We start from the raw sequence: 11208 nt of genomic DNA, 5'->3' as shown, positions 1-11208 counted from the left end.
GAAATAAAAAAAAAAGACCGTACCCTTTTATGTAATGATGTTTACTTTGAGTTTATATTAGTTCACACAAACACTCCATCCATGCTTTTGTTCCGGCCCTCCGGTCCAGTTTAAGAACCCATTGTGGCCCTTGAGTCAAAAAGTTTGCCCACCCCTGGGCCAGTCTGCCTGTTACTGGAAATTGTCTGCCTAAGGGCTATGGGTGTATCCCAAACCAATAAAAGGTTGGTGAGGCCTGAGCACCAGTGGAAGTCCTTCCCCTTGAGTTGGACTTGCCCACCTGGCTCCCCAATATTTCCAAATAATTTCTTTTTTCTTGACAGGGCAGTTATAACTTTATTGAGGTTCTTTGTAATTAAATGCTTCAGAGTAGAGACCACAGTCTGCAGGGAAAGCAGCCTCCTAATGTTTCCTGCCAACCACCCATAAATAGAAGTAGAATTTGGTTGATTCCTCATCTCCAGTTTCAGTGGCTAAGGGGTAATGGATGGAAATGGAGAGAATGACTGAGAGGCAAGGGTGAGGGTCAGTCTTAAAACAGAAAAATCCTGAAGGGCTTCAACTTAAACCAGCCGAAGTTTGTTTTACGCTGTTCTTCACCCAGTTCCAGCCAACCAGGAATAAGTTAAGTATCATTTTGCCACCTCAGCTAATGACAACAGTAGCAGGTTTCCAGAATTTGAGCCTAGTTTGCACCAGTTGCCAACACCACAGCTGCCAAAATTACAACAGAGATTTTAGAACAGCTCTTCTACCCTCTCACTCTTCTCCTCGGGAGGGCTGGGCTTAACCCCAGGGATCAGTCCATCTGCAGCCTTCATTTCCGCTTCTTCTCCTGTGTGCTGGCGAACCAAGAGTCTAGGAGCTTCTTGCTGTAGTGTAACGGCCAGGCATGCACTTGCACCGCCAGCACCAACACCAGGTACATGACGGAGACGGCAGAAAACCCAAAGAGGAAGCGGTAGGCCTTGCCATGGCGAAAGAGCTGCTGTTCGGCAGGGAACATCTCCCTGCTGCCGTAAATGAGGGGGGCGATGGAAAAGAGCCCCATGCTGATCATGGAGAGCACCAGGTAGCTAATGTTGTTGCGGGGGAAGGAGAGGAGACCCAAGAGGGAGGGCACAATACTCAGCAAATATGGGTATTCCCACTGATAGAGCATGGCCACCTGATCATGTGACAACAGCCTCAGGTGTCCCACACTCATCTTGGCAACCAGCAGCAGCCATAGGACCAGATGCACGTAGATCAGCTTCTCTGCCAGGCCCCTGCCCCTAGCACACTATACACCCTCCCACATTTTGTAGATAACTCCTCAGGTCATCCCCAAGTAACAGGCTTTGTGAGAAAGGCAAGGAGAGGGCGGGAGGCCGCGGGATCTGCTTTGTGTCTGAAGCACCTGATTCTGCCTCTCAAACCCACTCTGACCGCCCTGTGCTGCTTAGCTGTCCCTGCCTGGACAGCTGGAGAATTAGGGTCAGCACTGCAAGCTGTGATACTCCTACGGGAGGGATGTGGCTGTAGTCAGCTGGCCAGCTTAATAAAGGCTCTTAAAATTTAAATTTTGAGTCGGTGGCCAAGGTGAGCAGAGCAGGGCAGGGCAGGGCAGGCCCTGTCTTTAAGAGGGAGATATTTGCCCAGCCAGCATGGTTCAGTGGTTGAGCATCGACCTATGAACCAGGAGGTCAGTCTGATTCTCGGTCAGGACACATGCCCAGGTTTCAGGCTGAATCCCCAGTCGGGGGGGTGAGGGGGGGGGGCGTGTAGGAGGCAGCCAATCGATGATTCTCATCATTGATGTTTCTCTCTCCCTCTCTGAAATCAATAAAAAAAATATATGTATGTATATATATAAAATATGTGTATATAATGTATACTAGAGGCCCAATGCATGAAAATTCCTGTAAGAGTAGGCCTTCCTTCCCCTGCTGCCGGCACAGGCTTCCCTCCAGCACCTGGGACCCAGGCTGGCTTCCCTCTGGCCCTGGCTTCGTCAGGAAGGACATCTGGAATGATGTCCAGTCTAATTACCATATTACCTTTTATTATATTTTTTTATTTTTTTAAAGAGGGAGATGTTGAAGGGAGAGCAGTGACCACGGCTTGGTTAATGCAGTGTAGGCACTGCACAGATGATTAACAAAAGGGAATCCTGTGGAGAAAGAATTCCTCACGCTTCACCACGATTGCCATGAAAATATTTATTTGTGGAGAATCATAAGTCAACAGGAGCAGCACACAGACAGGCCTCTACAATGGTGAGCTGCGTTTTACATTTACAAACACGTTCCCACTCACAGTGGGCAGGGCTGGTCACCGCGGGGCCAATGCAACCATTGTCTGAATCTCACAGAGATCGTCCCCTCACAGCTTTGTTCCCAGGCTGACACCCCCCCTGAGAAGCCTCCAGATCCCAGCTCCTGTCCTGGAAGGCCTAGGGCAGCTTCGGCTGGGCTCCCAGTCAGTAGCTCCATCCTGCTGGGCCAGTTTTGCAATTGATTGAAATGCCAACTACAACTCTAGATTAGCAGGTGCACAGCTATAAGGTTAAAACACTCAAAACACCACCCGGTCTACATGGAGATCGGGAATTCCTTTCCAGTTCCCTGAATGGTAACATCTACACCTCCCATCACCAGGACAGGGGTTGCAGTGCGGGCTCCGGTGGTGCACTGGGAAGGGCTGGTCCTCACTCTCCAGCAGCTGACCTGCAGGCCACGATGTCCCAGTCACAGCGAGCGCCCCACAGCCTCGGAAAGGAGCCTCCTGCAGAATGGGCTTCCTGTCACAGGAAGATGAGAACTTGCCCGTCGTGGTGGTGGGCTGGGGCGGAGGGGAGCCCCCTCCTCTGAAGCAGGGTTGGAGGTGGGCAGGAAGTCTGGCTGTAGTACAGGCTCCACTTGGCTTGGACAGTGAAAACGCTTTTAAAAGACCTGTTTACTCTGCCAGCATTTAAAAAGAAAATTCTAGGAAGAGCCCCCCACTAACAGAGCTTTAAAATATCCCCCAAGTCAGACCTAACAGTATTCACAGAGCTCTGTCTTACAAACAGAACGAGCACATTGTGTGGTGAGCTCAAATCTCGAATGAAAGGCAGGAATGTGGTTGGCAAGACATTGTTTTTTAATCATTTAGAGAAAACACTTTGCACCGAGAATCAAGTGCAGACGTCCACAAGAAGACGCATGCGCTACGAGCACCCCGGGTGGGGCCTTCCAGACTGGGTGATGGGTGATGCTGGGAGGAGCCGCTGAGCACAGTGGGGATGGGACACACACAGGGCCTCCCTCCTGTGCATCACCACAGAACGCAAAGCCTGGTTCCCATCACCGGACAGAGATTCATACACTGAAGGAACACTCCCCAGAAGCAGAGCTGATGTTTGCCATCTACCAAGGTGGGGCCAAGACCCCTCCCAGCCCATCTGCCCTCGCTGTGTCCCCCTGCTGGCAGAGACTGGAAGTGCGTGGCTGGATTCTGAAACCAGAATCTACACCTCCCATCACCAGGACAGGGGTCTCTGTAAAAACACAGGCTCTCATGATGTTCTTCTCACCGACACACCTGCCGGCTACCGAATTCTGCACCTGTCGCAAAACGGCCGACCGCACACACACCAACGCTGCCACAGGCCAAGGCGCACATGTGCCGGCCCTCAACCACTGCTCATGGGAGAACTGCAGGCAGGAGGAGGTCTCCTGGGGAAATGACGTCCATCCAGACCAACTGGGCCACAGTTTACGGCTTCCCTGGCCTCGGGCAATGAGCCTGGCCTCCCAGAGCCACCTTCTCCAGGGCTTGGGGTCCTTCTGAGGGGCCACTCAGGTTGTACACCTGACACGCTGCCTCCGGGGACACAGGAGCTGGCTCTCCAGGGAGCCCTAACACAGGGCCTCAGAGGATGATGAGAAAGGAACCCCAATGTGGCATAAAAACAGGTGGGCTCCATCCCACTGCTCTGCTGGTGGGCAAAATTGAGTCCAGGGCCACCTGGCTCCCACCCAGACTCAGAGAGCCAGACCACACTCACAGGGTCCCCATCTGCTCAGTCACCAACTCCCCTCCCCTCCTTCTAGCCCAGGTAGGGACTGGCGGCGGGCCCCAGGGAGAGAGGTGGGTGAAGGATAGGTGGGCGGCAGAGAAGGAAGACAGGGCTTCCTGGCTATGCTCCCGAGTACAGTACAGTCACATGGTGTCCCTGACTCACACAGGTGTGGACCTGACGCCCCAGGCAGGTAGGTGATCCCATCCAAGGGCAGAAGGACAAGGAGAGGGCGTGCGTGCAGTGGCGGTCCAGTGGTCAGAACAGGCTTCCCTCCTCTTGTGCACATGTCACCGGAGGAGTGAACATGAGGTTCAAGCAGGGACAAGAGTGGTCCCTGGACATCCCGTAATCCCCGCCTGCCCCACCCTCTGGCCTGGGCTCAACACTACAACACCCTCCTCTTACGCAGAGCAGGTGCGCCAGGCCAGGCACAGGCCATTGGAAAATTAAACATTTTAAAAATTGGTTCTAACAAGTGTAAGAAGAGGACGACAAACAAAGCATCGTTTTACAATCACGGACATATATTGCAAAAGTAACGCAGACTAACACAGCCACCTCAGCAGGACTTGGCAATGACTGAAGACTGATTCGAAAAGGGAATCATCGTTTGGAATTCATCTTTAAGGTCTACAGGAGAGGGTTTAAAACACCGGAAAGTCTTGAAACCTGCACTCCGACAACCATCTTCCACGTTACCATAAATTACCATCCTGGTGCATGTTGCTAAGCTATGTAAGGTAAGAACGAAGATCAGTTCTAATTTGGACCCAACTTGTATCAAAAAACTACTGCCAGGAACCAAGGCTGGGAAATTCTACACGTGGGCAGCCCGGGGCCTCTGCTGTCGGCGCGCCATGGAGCGTGTGCGTGTGGAGACGAGCCCAGACAGCACAGGCGCGGCAACACGGGCCTGGGAATGTGGGGCTCGGCCTCCCACGAGAGCTCACGTTTCCACAGGAGCCCACACTCCGCAGAGGCTCTCGGGGTCCCCCAGTTCCTTCTCTCAGTAGAGACAGCTCAGCCCGTCTCCGTCTCCTCGTGGTCGGGGCTCCCTGCCTGCCCGGGGTCAGGGCCTTCCAGCCGAAGCGCAGGGAAGAGAAAGCCTCAGGTGGCACCCGAGTCCCTGGCTCCACAGAAGCTTCAAGGAGGAATAAACCCCATCATTCTCTGTAGAACGCAGGGGAGTAAGAGAGCGAGACCTAGCACGGGGCCAGGCCTCTGAAATAAAACCGGGAGCCAAGGACCGAACAGCGTTTGCAGAGCGTGAACTTCCCTTCAAGTTCCCGGTGCTCAAGGAATAAGCCCGGCACCCCACACCGTGCCTTCCCGGTGGGTTTCACCATCTCCTGGAGGACAGACACACCTGGTTCCCTGCCCAGCCCTATACTGGCTCTCAATATTGAAATAAAAAAGCTTCTCGTTGGCCCTCTCCCCAGCTCTACTTGGCAGTGGCAGTATTTTCCATTAAATGTGCTGCACGCACCCAGGGCCCCGGGTGACGTGGGCTGGTCCCTGTGAGCACCCTGTTGGGGAGGCTGCCCCCCGCCAGGCTGCGGGCCCTCCTTCCTCCTCCTGGTCCTTCGGGCCCTGCAGGGACCAGGAGGCCGGGCTCCTCCCCGGGGCTCAGAGGAGCCTGGTGCTTGGAACCAGGAACCGGGACACAGCGCCCTGACCCTGTGCACAGGCCACCGCCAGCACGACAGCGTGAGAGTTAGACATTCAGAGGTCACAGTGGGGAAGAAAGACCGTGCCATGGTGCCGGGGCCCCTCTTCCTTTCCGGGCATTTTCTACAAACAGAAGAATGTGCTACTGAGGAGCTGTGTGGGCCCCACCTGTGGGCAGGGGACCCAGGGCACAAGGGCTGGCCTCGGAGTTTGCTTTCCCAGGAGCCACGTGGGCCCCATGTCCTGTCTCCCCTCCAGGCTGTGGGCTCCCAGACTAGAGGGCAGGGGGCAGAGATCCAGGCAGGCTGAGTCTTCAAGATGGGCACCCCTGCCTGTAGCCAAGCCTGGGGTACCCCAAAACTCTGGACAAGTGGAGCCAAGGAGGTCTCGCTGGCAGTGGACAACTGGACTGGTGTCAGGGCCTGGGGCTGAAACGTGTCAGCTGTGGAGCAGGAGCCAGCTCTGCCCCCGCACCTGTCTGCACGCTCACTCCCTGGCGCGGGGCCCTCGTCACCAGCAGCCGGGGGCACACACGCGGTGCTTATGCTGTTGTGTCACCAACTCGGTGAGTTTTCCCAAAGGAGCCCATGTGGCATCGCCCCACCCCCCAGCCCCGCACCAGCCTTCCCTTTCCTGGCATCTCTGCGCCTCATGCAGCTGGTCCCTAAAGACACTCATGGGTTACGGGGCGGTCCCGCTGATACTGGTGAGATCTGTGGACTTGCATTTTCGGGGTCCTGGAAGGTCCCTGCCAAAGTGACTGTGCACACCTGTGTGTGTCTGGCCACTGGCACTGACCTGTCCATATGGTGCAACAGAGCGGGATTGGAAATGCCCAGGGACCTACCGAGCAGCAACGTCACAAACAAACTCCTGAGGCAGGAGCCAAGAGGGAGCGGTCAGAACGACAAGAAAGGTACTTGGCGTAACTCGTCCTCAGAGACACACAGACACAGCCACGGCCCGGCCCTGCCATAGGGGGCACCTCAGTGGCGGGAGCTCACCTGACCCTCTGGGGCAGCAGCCCCTCCCGCCATGCCCCCTGCCCCCAGCTGGGGAGGACGCCCCCCAGGGGGTGACCACAGAGCTGGTTATCAGGGAGGCCCAGGAGCCTTCGTGGGGAAGGGGGGCTGGGTCTCCAAGTCACACATTTCTGCGATCACTGTGTTATTTTTAAAAAGCACGACTGGCACATTTTCACAATTAAGACCAGTGGATGCTGGACACTCACAAAAGGAAAAAAATACCAAGTTTCGGTCACAGCTCTAAGGCAGACGTTACGTTTTTCACAGGGACGACGACGGAGACACCGGCGCTGCGTGAGCAGGTGGGCGCAGCGGCCCTCACAGCACCGTGGCCTGGACGACGATCTCCGGGTTCTCGATGTCCCTTTTGCTCTGGACCATCCTCAGCTCCAGCAGCGCTGGGCTGGGCTTCTGTCCTTCCCCGGCCTGGGCTACGGAACAGGCAGGGCGTGAGCCTCGGGGCAGAGCAGGGAGATCGCCTTGGCGCTCCCAGTCGGAAGGGAGCTCCGGGCTACAGCCCGCTGCCCCCATTCCTACCCGCCAGGCCACGGGGACAGCGGGAGCCCCGGGGACCCCATTCCTAAAGGCCAGGCCAGGGGGACAGCAGGAGCCCTGGGGACCCCATTCCTACAGGCCAGGCCAGCGGGACAGTGGGAGCCCCAGTGACCCCATTCCTACAGGCCAGGCCAGGGGGACAGTGGGAGCCCCAGGGACCCCATTCCTACAGGCCAGGCCAGGGGGACAGCGGGAGCCCCGGGGACCCCATTCACAGTCGCGCAGGTGCCACCTCTCCCCCGCCCACCGCTCTGCCTGAGGCCCCAAAGCAGGAGGCTCTCGGGATCGCGAAGGCGCCCGCGGGCCTGCGGTGGTACCTTTCGCACACTTGATGGTCCGCTGCAGAACGTGGTGCATGGCTGACACAGTCTTCTCACAGGCCACCTGCGGGGAGGAGGGACCACTGTGACCGGCCACCTCGAGACCGTCCACTCACTGTGCTGCCCACAGCTGCCTGCGTGGGCACTGTCTCCACCCGGAGTCACCAGGGCGCTGGCTTGGCCAGCACATGCTCCCCCAACCAGCTGGGCCTTCCCCCCGGAGACTAACAGAGCTGAGCAGGTGCCTGCATCACTAGCCTGCCCCCCTCTGGGCCAGACAGCTCTGGGGAGGGGCTGTGACACAGGACCATCCGTGTTGCCTGGCACGTCGTAGATGCTTAGTGTTTCTGGGATGAATTAAGTATAAAGAATCTACACGGGAAAGAACTCATGCCCCAAGGTCGGCCAAAGTCATTGCTCACAGTCAGTCTCACAGTCAGACTTGGGGCTCAGCAAACAGAACTGCCTCCCCGACTCCGGGACCCAGGGCCCCTCCTAAACCAACTCGGCCTTCGGAGACACAGCAGCGAGCCCTCCTCTGGGCACCACGATGCCACCACCTGGACAGATGGCGCTCCCGCTGCTGCCAATTAGACTGGCAGGTTTGCACTCTCGGCAGGTTGGCCTTCAGGGTGGGCAGGAGGATGTGAAACCAGCCAGGGGAGGCACATTTTGGCTTCGGTGGGTAGGTGAGAGGGGAGGAACCCCAGAGCAAGCCTGGCATTGCACAAACACAGAGCCCAGATGTGTTGGGGAGGCCTGGGCCCCGGGGGAGATGGGGTCCCTCCAGGGGCTCTGCCGACAGCTTTAGAGGAATCCATTTCCAGATCCTGAGCTCCGAAGTCTGCCTTCCCACACTCAGGGGCAGCAGGCCTCACCCACCTGACGAAGTTTCTCTAATGCTGATGGAGGACAGGCCTGGCTGTCAGCTGATGGGGCATCAGACAGAACAATGTGACAAGATGCCCCGGGCTGACAGCAGGAGGTCAAAGAACACCCCCGGAGTCCTGAGCGGGACCACAAAGCACACAGAAAACCCCGCACCCCAGTTTACCCAACCAGCCCAGTGGCTACATTTGAGGACACACTCGCACTGACTGCTCTGCTGACAGAGGCTACCCCGTGCCGAGGCTGCACACCTCAGTCCTGAGCCAGAGCCCTCAGATTTCTGCTGACACAGGCCTCCCCGGGCTGGGCCTGGCACCCTACTTGGGAACGAGACACTGAGCAGGGGTGGGGCTGGGACTCAGCCAGATGTGGGGCATGAGGTGGCAGCCAAAGCTAGGGAACCCTCACACCCTCCAGCTCTTTAGAGGGACATGACAACCACTCCCCCACAGAGATGACGGGATCAACAGGGGCAGGAGGGGCACGCCCTGCTGACCTTGAGGTTATTGGGGTGCTTGTGTGTCCACGCCAGGAGCATGGCGGCAAACAGGTCCCCGGTGCCCACAAAGACGGCGTCCACCTTGTGAATGTCCATGCGGATGCGCTCTATCGCCACGGAGCCATCAGGGTGCCCTGGGGGACAGCATGGCCCGGTGGGACCCCAGACCCTCACCAGCAGAGGGCCAGCCCAGGGCCCCAGCCTGCCCTCCTGCCCGCTCAGCCCCTGCACCACACGCGGAAGGGTCATGGCACCCACGGAGGCTCAGTCCGGCTGACCCCTGGGCTCAGGGCCCACCCGGTGCCCCCAATACCCCACAGCGGAGAAAGTGAAAGATGGGAGCCCCAGCTGACCACCGTCAGGATGGCGTGCGCAGCTGATGAGGGGCCGGACCGTGTGATCTGTGGAGGGAGCCTGAGTCACCATGGCGCCTAGAGCTGTAGGGGCTATGTGAACTTACTGAAGTGTGTGAGCATGTGTGCAAGCCTGAGTGTGAGTTTGTGAATGAGCGTGTGCAAGTGTGTGAATGCATGTGTGAGTGCATGTGCTCCTGCACACAGATGCAGAGGGAGCCGGGAGAAGCTGCTCTCTGGGGCAGTGGGAGTGACCCAGCCCCCTGTGCCATTTTAACGCTGTGCAGAGCCACCAACCCGGTGGCACTCGCAGGATGAAACAATGAACAAGCAGAGCACGACGTGAGCTCAGCCCAGCCCCGGCTCTGCGGGAGGTCAGGCGTGTGGACCCCTGGTTCCCCGAGAGCCTGGCTCCATCAGGGCTGTTCCCGATGACCCCAGAGGTAAGTCGGGACCTTATCCTCAAGCTGCCGGCCCCATCTGGATGTCGAGGGCTGCTTGGCGGCCATGGGGGAGGTGGCAGCTCCCCATGCTCCACTGCACCTGATTCATGGAATCCTTCCTCATTCTGATTTAGTCTCATCTTTCTCAGGATTAGGGGTGGGGGTGACAGGACTTCAGGAAATTGCAAACCTTCTCAGAAGCCTCAGGAGCATGTGGAGTAATGGTGTGGAAGGAAGCTCAGTGCTGGAGTGAGGTGGGGTAGGGCAGGGCAGGGTGGGGCGGGCATGGGACTCAGGGCTGCACAATCAGGTAGTCACTGCCCCTCGGGGAAGGGAGCTCAGTGCTGGGGTGGGTGGGGTAAGGCGAGGTGGGGTGGGGTGGGCACATGGGACTCAGGGCAGCACAATCAGATAGTCACTGCCCCTCGGGGAAGGGGTGCACAATCAGGTAGTCACTGCCCCTCAGGAAGGGAGCTCAGTGCTGGGGTGGGGCAGGGAGGGGCAGGGCGGGGCAGGGCGGGGCGTCTGGGACTCACGGATCCTCTGGCTTCCCAGCACAATCAGGTAGTCACTGCCCCGCGGGGAAGAGAGGTCGGAGCTGGTGATGACCACGGTGTCGGGGCCCATGGAGTGCAGCACGTCCATCACCTGCCAGGCACAGGGAGCACGTGAGCCAGGGAACTCCCGAAAGCCATCACTCCTGCCCCTCAGCCCTGAGCCCAAACAGCCACACACAGCGGCCCGCACACCCCCACACACTCTGGCGGGGTTTGGCTTAAGGGCAGGAAGAGGGGAGACAAGAGAAGCTGAGAACCGGAACCCACCCTGACCGGCCCCTGCCCGTCCAGTGACAGCTTTGCCAGGTTAGAGCTACCGTCCCCTTTCACTCGGCTTGAAGTCTGAGGGCACGTGCCTGCCGGCCCCCATCTGCACCCTATAGGTGCCCACCTTCTGGAGGAAGGTGCCCACCAGCTGGGCCAGCTGTCCTTCCTCATCTGGGCTCCACACACAGCACACACCAAGCAAGGCTGGGCTCCCCCCACCTGTCCGCTCTGGGAAGCCACCACTCACTCCCTTATGTTTTCAACAAACGTCTACTGTGTGTGTGTCCAGCAACATGCTGGGGGCTGGAGGCTCCCTGCCCTCGAGGGCACAGGCCTGTGACAAAATACCCACCGAGGTCCACTCGGGCCTCAGGAGAGCGAACCAGCTGAACCGAGCGGGGGCCGGGCCTGGAGAGACCTGGGCGGAGGCAGAGGGCCTCATCGCAGGCAGAGGCGCATCACCTGCCTCCCGTGGGCAGCGCCGGCCAGCGGAGCCACACCATCTCATGGGGTCACGCGGAGGGCCTGGGAAGGCTCCTGTGACCGTGAATCGTGCACACACATTCGGGACTTCTCGTGCTGGGGACT

General features: G+C 58.2%; 2 protein-coding genes across 2 annotated transcripts in view; both read right to left on the bottom strand.

Moving 5' to 3' along the window:
• Positions 1-817: 817 nt before the first annotated feature.
• LOC308516649 (protein jagunal homolog 1-like) lies at positions 818-1207 on the bottom strand (the record flags this gene model as incomplete). The annotated part of the gene is made up of 1 exon (XM_081087698.1): positions 818-1207. The coding sequence occupies one exon, from the start codon at positions 1205-1207 to the stop codon at positions 818-820; it is 390 nt and encodes a 129-aa protein (XP_080943824.1).
• A 1895-nt stretch (positions 1208-3102) lies between these two features.
• Positions 3103-11208, bottom strand: part of PDXK (pyridoxal kinase) — a 29276-nt gene continuing 21170 nt past the window's right edge. Inside the window, exons 8-11 of the mRNA XM_081088019.1 lie at positions 10333-10444; positions 8998-9134; positions 7611-7677; positions 3103-7169 (exon numbers count right to left, since the gene is read on the bottom strand). Coding sequence (XP_080944145.1) covers positions 7057-7169; positions 7611-7677; positions 8998-9134; positions 10333-10444 — 429 coding nt within the window. The 3' untranslated portion in view covers positions 3103-7056. The remainder of the gene's footprint in view (positions 7170-7610; positions 7678-8997; positions 9135-10332; positions 10445-11208) is intronic.

This window comes from Myotis nattereri (assembly GCF_964212035.1).
Source record: "Myotis nattereri genome assembly, chromosome: 3".
Taxonomy (NCBI): Eukaryota; Metazoa; Chordata; class Mammalia; order Chiroptera; family Vespertilionidae; genus Myotis; species Myotis nattereri.
Note: the sequence above shows the minus strand (reverse complement) of the source record. Positions and strands in the feature narration are given on the sequence as shown.